We start from the raw sequence: 7,908 nt of genomic DNA on the forward strand, positions 1-7,908 counted from the left end.
TCTCGCCGACCGATCTTTCCCTTTTTGGACAAAGGGACCAATAAACAAATAGCAATCCAATGGAAGCATTACAAGCTCCATAAGAATCCATATATTTAAGAAAAGGGTCTTTCCTCAACAGCAGTAAAATAAAGGACTCTTAACATCAGAATCGTTATGTCTCCATTCAAAAATGGCAAAAATGTTTACATCTAAAAACATAATTATCTACCATCTTTGGAACGTACCCTGTTTTGGTGAAGAATCGACCAGAATTAATCAATTTTCACTGATGAATAGATGAGCCTTGTGAACCATAAGCACGCATAAAACCCAATGGTGCCAGTTAGCACAAAGAAGGCATAAGATACTATTAGCATGTAGCCAAAGTATAATAACCCAGAAACGAACTTCGTTATTTCAAGCTTTGTGAAGAAGTAGAATGTGGCATAAAGGAAGAGATACAAGGCGGAGGAGCCCGACGTAAGGTATGACCTCCACCACCACATATAGTCCTCGCTGCACAATTGGAAGTAGCAGAGCACTATAGTTATTTCCGCACAAGTGACAATGAGGATGATGAATACTAGGAAGAGGAAACCAAATATGTAGTAAAACTGATTCAGCCAGATTGAGGTGAGGATGAAGAACAGCTCAATGAAAACAGCTCCAAAAGGAAGTATTCCTCCAATTAGAATTGAGAAGGCTGGGTTCATATACCAAGCCTGCTCTGGAATCTGTCTTGGAATTTTATTTGTCTTCACAGGATCTTCAATTGCCGGCTTTCTGAACCCAATATAACTTCCCACAAACACAAGAGGAACTGAAATTCCGAACCATAAAAATATCAAAGCAAACATGGTCCCAAATGGCACAGCTCCAGATGATTTCTGTCCCCAGATGAGAGCATTTAAGACGAAGAAAATGGCGGCGACGATTCCAGGGAACATGACAGCGGTTCTGAAAGCAGTTTTCTTCCATTCTGTTCCTTTAAACATTTTGTACAAACGAGCAGAAGCATAACCAGCAAAAAGGCCCATGAAAACCCAAAGTAAGAGCATGGCAGTCATAAGGCCACCTCGGTTTGATGGAGAAAGGAATCCTAGAATTGCAAAGATCATGGTAACAAGGGTCATTCCAAAAAATTGAACACCTGTTCCAACATAGACACAGAGTAAATCGGAATCTGATGGGGGCCTGAAAACATCTCCGTGGACAAGTTTCCATCCAGTCTCTTCTTGGGCTTCTTCCTGGGTCTCAAGTTCATTGTACTTGGATATGTCACGGTAAAGTGTCCGCAGCATAATCATTGCCACCATGCCCGACAGAAACAGGACAATCATCAATGAATTTACAATAGAGAACCAATGAATTTGATCATCACTCATTAAAAGATAGGTATCCCATCTAGATGCCCACTTCACATCACTTTCCTGAAAGCCAGACAAAGGATAAGAGACTGAATAGAACAACAGCAGCTCACATATAAGCAAGGCAAGTCACTGCTATATTCCAAAGATATTTATGCTAAATTGAATACAGGGAAGAGGGAAAAAAAAAAAAAAAAAGAAGAAATTACAGAGTTAGAAAAAGAAAAATGCAGAAAAAAAAATACATTCAAGCTCTTTTGTCTTTATTTTAATCAAACTATGGTTGAAAACTCCTTTTGTTGTTCATTATCCCTCCCTATTAAGTTGAAATAGAAACCTGTAACACTGAACATAAGTTGCAGTACTGTGCAAGAAATCACCTGGAATTCAACATCATATGTGAAAATAATTTCTTTTTTCTCTTGAACTTCTTGAGGAGTGTTGGAATTAACATTTCCTTTGGGATCACAGGTTGTTAACCGAGTTTTCTCATCATTCCATTTTCCTTCATATTCGTGCTTAATACTGTACAAGTCAAATATAGAAAATCACAACTAAATAACATGGAAATTATAACTCAGAAAAGAAGCAACAAGTTTCCAATAATAAGCATGATCCAGAAAATCTAACCTCAATGGTTTAACTTCAAATCCAACAATTCTTGCAGAGTCAGTTTGCAAATCTCTATGGAACTTGACTTTAAATGCCAAATGATTGTGGATAAAATACCTTTCCTCCTTGCTCTGCGTATAATTTTCCACTAAGCGAAACCAAAAATCAATCCACTAAAACAAATGAAGTTTAAAGTGCAATGATATACCCCACTATATTGGCCTTTGAGACCAACATGAAAACCAAGCTGATACACGATAGTAGATTCCTGATCCAACCTTTGTCTTGGAACCACAAGAGGAAGGTTATCAAGGATCCTATAACATGCATGTCAAAACAATTAAAAAGGCGCAACTTGAATGAATTATCACACCATTAAGAACATATACTATATGGGTAAATAAAAGGTGCTGCTTACATGTTGACCCGATACTCATCATTGATCTTCTCTTTGAACTCTTTCACAATTTTGGCATCAAGTTTAAGACGGCAAACAATATTGCACATCTTTGGTTCCCGCATCCTAAACTGCAACAATTCACCATAGCAGAAAAAATGAGTCACAAGAAACACACATTAAAAGAATTGGCCCAGACTTACACAGGATGATGTAACTAACCACATAAGGGGAATTTTCTATACGGTCACCACGAAGCACTTCCCCAAGATTCTCTGCACTGTCCAAAATCTCAGATGGGCGACAATAAGGAAGAGAATAATATGAGTAAGGGAGCTGTGTTTTTGTAGAGGTCAGTTTGTTCACTTTCACTTTCAACTCATCTCCCTGCATTTTATGGGAAAACAAGGAACCAAATAGACAAACAATACACAGTTAGTCATTTCTTAATTATTTTCCACACTTGGGAGAATGTCTAAATGTCTGCTGCACTACATTGTCTGATTTGAAGAACGATAATATAATATAACAATAATTTAGATGGAATGGGGGGGAGGGATGGAGGCAGTGTGATAAGAAATAGGGAGGAAAGGCACCATCTATCTAAAAAGACCCATACTATCAATGCTAATTAGTTTCATAAACCATCAAACAAAATGCATTTTATATATTGCCACTGGCAGTAAACACAGATTACAATAAACAATATGGTTTGAGTAAGAATGTAAATGCAGCAAGGACTACAAAAGTAATCCAATCTTATGGTATATCATCCATGAGCAAAACCAAGTCAAAATGTGGAACAAACTAAGGATTAAGTTGCACAGCAATAGATGCTAGTGGACCATTTCTAGAACTCTAAACATGCAATTCAGCAGCGCTCAAATGTTACAAAATTGAGCATCAAAATTGCAATGCATCACTAGAATCGAGTCAAGGTTGTTGTGGCCTTTTCCGGCTCAGAATGACCTAAGCTAGTAAAATGAAAAAAAAGTTCATCATGCACTTTTGGAGCTTCAAATCTTCATGAAACATGTAACAGGAAAAGAACGGAACCCTGACTAGGAAACAGAAGTAACATGGTGAAACAGAAATGGTCGCTTCAAGAAGTTAGCTTTAATTGATTGGATCCTGGGAATTTATAGCCTATATCCAGTGATTAGCTAACAACATAATGCAGGTAGATAATGTCGATCGATATTACACACATATTCCAAGTAAAGTTCACAGGCTAAGACCATTCCATGCATTAATCCTATTAAGTGACTTAAGTTTTTAAAACACAAGCTATACTGCAACAAATCCATTTGGTCAGAACATTATCAGGTAAATCGAACAGAAATAACGTACTAATTCTTCAGATTTCCTACGATTTCCTTCATTTTCTCAACGGTCTAATAAAAATTAAGAGAAAAAAAAAAAGAAACAGAAATCATAAAGAAAAGAGAAGTCAGATCCGAAAAACAAACACAGATCAGGTCAGATACTATTTTTCGGTTGGAAATCCAGAAAAAAAAAAAAAAGAAGGAACTCACCTTGACGAAATCTTCAGGAGCGACGCCAGGAAGGTAGAAGCAGCGAGCGCCGTGGATTAGAAGCGCAAGCATTGCACAGATCGTCGGCATTAACGGAAGTAAAGATCTCCCCACTCGAGGCTCCATGGCGTTTTCTGCGAATTGGCTAGAGAGAAAGAGTGTGTGTGTGGGCGTGTTTGCGTGTTTTAACACTGAGAGTTAATAAGTTACAATAAGAGGTGGGGTCAACAAGGTGAATGAAAAATGAAGCTCGGGAGTTGGGGCTGGGTAAATTATATCAACAATCCCTTAACTTTAAGTATAGTTTCATATTAATCCCTTAATTTTATTTTGTAAAAAAATCCTCAATTTTAATTTTATCTCCACTAAAGTCCTTCTTAATTGTAAAAACAAGTTTCCAAGTTAAAAATAATGAATTACATTTTTTCCTTATTTCTTTCCTTTTTATAATTAAATTAATAAAATTTTATATTATGTTTTATTATATTTACCAATAAAAATAATTATCATTAATTATTACTTTTATTTTTTTTGAATAAAAACATAAATTTCATTAAAATTTAAGAATGAATAACTAAAAAATACAATCAAAAAATAGAAAAGATCTCAACCAGACTCGGAATACCATGGCTAGTTCGAGTAAACGTATGAGTTACACTATTAGCAGAACTACGAACAAAGTTAATAGAAATAGAAATCATATATGAGATAAGAGACTTACAATAAAAAATAAGACTACCAAATAATGACAAATTCTGATAATTGGAATAAGTTATAGCTCAAACCAAAAGTTGAGTCAACCACTACTTATTTTCTTAAAAAAAAATATTGACTATGTGTTTTTAATTTTTTAAAATTTTATATGAAAAATAATATTTTATCCTAGATGAGAACCGTTGGGTCTCTCTCCCTCCCTTGGGCCGAGTCAGGGGCCACGAGAGTGCATCAAGCCCAGGGCTCGGAATGTCTACAAGCTGGCCTGATCGGCGGTTCAGGTTCGGGCCCAGGAATACATGGAAGGTCGAGTTGTACACAAACCCAAAATTGGAAAGAAGGAAGCCAGTCCGATGATGATAAAAGCCCCGGCCCAGTCCTTCTGCAGCCCTCTTCGCACGCACACTGGGGAAAATTAAATGGTCGCCTGACATAGGTAAGGAGACTGGCACTACTGTACGTACGGACCTGCCCGACAGTGATGGGTGTCACTGTAGCAGAAAAGCCGTTAAGCATCACTAGCAAGCCAGGAGAAAGAGGATAAAAGGTAGGAGGGATCCTCCTGAGGGGGCAGACTCAGCTATTGTAAACCCTATTTTCTCTGGATCTCAGACCATCAATTGGCGCCGTCTGTGGGAACCGAAAGAGATCTTTCCGTCACCGGAGTTCCTCTCTCAATACACCCACTGAGATCCATAATGGTAAACCACAATGAAAATCACGCTATTAACACCCCAAGTGACTCAAACCCTACCCAAGAAGGACAGCAGTTCTCCTTTTCTAACCCTACAACTCCCATCAACCAATCACCAACACTGTTCCATCCCTCGCCGAGCTCGGCAGGAAACGCACCCATACCAACCATATCCAACCAAGATCTTCAGACCATGGCCCTCCAATTACAGAACACTGCCCAATGGTTGGGGCAGATAATGCAGCAAAGACGCCATGATACCCCGTCAAGTACACCTCCAACAGCCGAAAGAGTTCAGACCAACGAACCCCAACCAACCTTCAACCAGCCAATTTCTCAATAGAGTAGCAGAGAGACAAGAGAAAAAAGCAGGAGAGTTGATAGGGAAGAGGAGTCGGTGGCTAGAATTCACGGAAGAAGGATGAGAGAGCTTATAGAGAATGATGAAGTGGAGAGTTACTCCATGGGAACAGTTGGGAGATCAGAAAATGAAGAATGGTGAGAAGAATATCGCCCTGAGAAGAAACCTAGACAAGAGGAGGAAGGAGTAGATCAGAAGCTGCAAAGGATGAAGGAACAACTATTGGCTGAGTTGGGGGCCAAAGACTGCAGGCAGATCCTTTTGCCCACGTCATCACCGTTTTCAGGATGGATTCAGCAGGAAACCATACCTAAAAAATTCATGATGCCACCCATGGCAGCATATGATGGTGCAGGAAATCCGAGAGAGCACATCCTTAGTTACAAAACTTTCATGGAGTTGCAGACCCTATCGGATGCCTTGATGTGCAAGGTATTCCCTACAACGCTCACAGGCCCAGCGAGAGCCTGGTTTAATAGCTTGGAGGCCGGGAGCATCAAAAGTTTCAGTGACCTCGCCAACATCTTCATCAGCCGGTTTATAGCAGGGGTACCGGCTGACAGAAAAACCAATTACCTGGAGACGGTCAGGCAGAAGAAGAATGAGTCTTTAAGAGAATATGTAGCCCGTTTCAATACGGATGCCTTACAGATACCCGAGCTAGATGAAGGGAGAGCCGTAGAAGCTATGCAGAAGGAGACCACATCACCGGAGTTTTTTGGCTCGTTATGCCGGAAACCGCCTACTTCTTTGGTAGAACTGATAAAGAGAGCAAAAAAGTACATAAGGCAGGATGATGCCTTGACAACCAACAGATTTGCTAAGGAAGCAACCGAAAGGAGAAAAGCACCAGAAGAAAGGAGGTCGGACAGACACGAAAGGAGAGCGGACAGGCATGAGAAGAGATCGAATAGGGGGCCCGAGGCATACAGACAGCCCTGGGACAGAAGAGAGCAAAGACCACCTGTAATACCCGGCTAGACTCCGGTATCGGAATTCCTACCGTCCGGTGGAATTTCGGATGTCGGAGACCTCTAGAAGGGTAAAACCATGTTTTCATGAAATGTTTTAATGATTTTGATGATTTTAAGTAAAGAGGAAATGAGTTTTTAGAATAAAAACACCCTTGGAGGAAACTCAGGTTCGGCCGCCGAAACTCAAAGTTCGGCCGCCGAACATGCATGCTTTTCGGGTGAGCCTTAGGCCCCCGAAGGCATAAGTGAGGGAAGCTCAGGTTCGGCCGCCGAACCTCAAGTTCGGCCGCCGAACATGGCATGCATGCGGGGGCACGTTCGGCTCCCGAATGTGGCCTGGCCAGCCACTATAAAAGAGCCCCTTAGCCGAGATGGGCGAGCTTTCTCCCCATTTTCGGCCAAGGTGAGCCCTTCCGCCGTTCCTCACCATTCTTGAGTTCTTTCCTTCAAATCTTTCAAGATTTTCACAAGTTTTTACATTGTTTTGAAGATTTTCGAGTTTAAAGCAAGTTTTGGAGCTTTGAGGTTCAAGAACTCAAAATCTCCCACCTCCGAGTTTAGGACGTCTCTCCCTCGATCTTCAAGAGGTAAGAGCCGATCTTAAGCCCATTTCATGTTTAAAGTGAGTTTTATGCAAGATCTATGGGGTAGAATGCATGTTTAGCTCATAGTTAGGTTTTTGAGTTAATGTTATATTTTGAACAATGTATGTTGGATTTGTGTTGTTGTTGTGTGTTGTAGTTGGGGTTTAAGTTAGTTTGAAGCCCCTAGGAGCCAATGTATGTATATTTGCATGTTTTGGTTGAGCTAAATGCATGATTGGAGGTTTTGGAGGCAAATGTGCTTGAAGGAGCCAAGTTTCTGCCCTTTGGCAGAAACCAGGTTCGGCAGCCGAAGGAACTTTCGGCCGCCGAACATGGCTGGGGAGGCAGGCCTTTCGGCTGCCGAAGTTGCCCCCGAAAAGAGACTTTCGTCTCTGTCTGGGACTTTCGGCCGCCGAAGGTGCCGCCGAACCTGCCTGGGTTTCGGCTCTAGAGGGACTTTCGGCCGCCGAAGGTGCCGCCGAACCTGCCCTGTTCTGCCTTCCTTTGCATGTTTTTACATGATTGTTTTGAGGTGTTTTAGGGGGTTTTTGGGGGATGTTTTTAGAGTTATGTTCTAGTATGTTGGCCCCTCATTTGAGTCCACCTGTGTAGGTTCGGACCCGAGGAACCGAGGACCTCAGCAGTGAGTCAGCTGCTTCAATCAGTGTCAGAGCTAGCCAGAGGTGAG

General features: G+C 41.0%; 1 protein-coding gene across 1 annotated transcript; it reads right to left on the reverse strand.

Annotated features, from left to right (window-relative positions):
- Positions 1-51: 51 nt before the first annotated feature.
- Positions 52-4,090, reverse strand: LOC110612393 (transmembrane 9 superfamily member 8). The gene is made up of 7 exons (XM_021753164.2): positions 3,894-4,090; positions 2,581-2,745; positions 2,380-2,489; positions 2,170-2,278; positions 1,980-2,092; positions 1,730-1,874; positions 52-1,412 (listed from the first exon to the last, which is right to left on the reverse strand). The coding sequence occupies exons 1-7, from the start codon at positions 4,017-4,019 to the stop codon at positions 255-257; spliced, it is 1,926 nt and encodes a 641-aa protein (XP_021608856.1). The 5' UTR covers positions 4,020-4,090; the 3' UTR covers positions 52-254.
- Positions 4,091-7,908: the final 3,818 nt, after the last annotated feature.

This window comes from Manihot esculenta, chromosome 3, assembly GCF_001659605.2.
Source record: "Manihot esculenta cultivar AM560-2 chromosome 3, M.esculenta_v8, whole genome shotgun sequence".
NCBI classification, from domain to species: Eukaryota; Viridiplantae; Streptophyta; class Magnoliopsida; order Malpighiales; family Euphorbiaceae; genus Manihot; species Manihot esculenta.

What these genes read in the sequence shown, in the direction of transcription:
- LOC110612393 (XM_021753164.2), bottom strand. Translation starts at nt 4,019, where the DNA reads ATGGAGCCTCGAGTGGGGAGATCTTTACTTCCGTTAATGCCGACGATC. An exon ending in TTTGAAGTTAAACCATTGAG is followed by an intron (nt 1,875 to 1,979) that starts GTTAGATTTTCT and finishes TGACTTGTACAG; the next exon opens with TATTAAGCACGAATATGAAG. An exon ending in CATATGATGTTGAATTCCAG is followed by an intron (nt 1,413 to 1,729) that starts GTGATTTCTTGC and finishes TCTGGCTTTCAG; the next exon opens with GAAAGTGATGTGAAGTGGGC.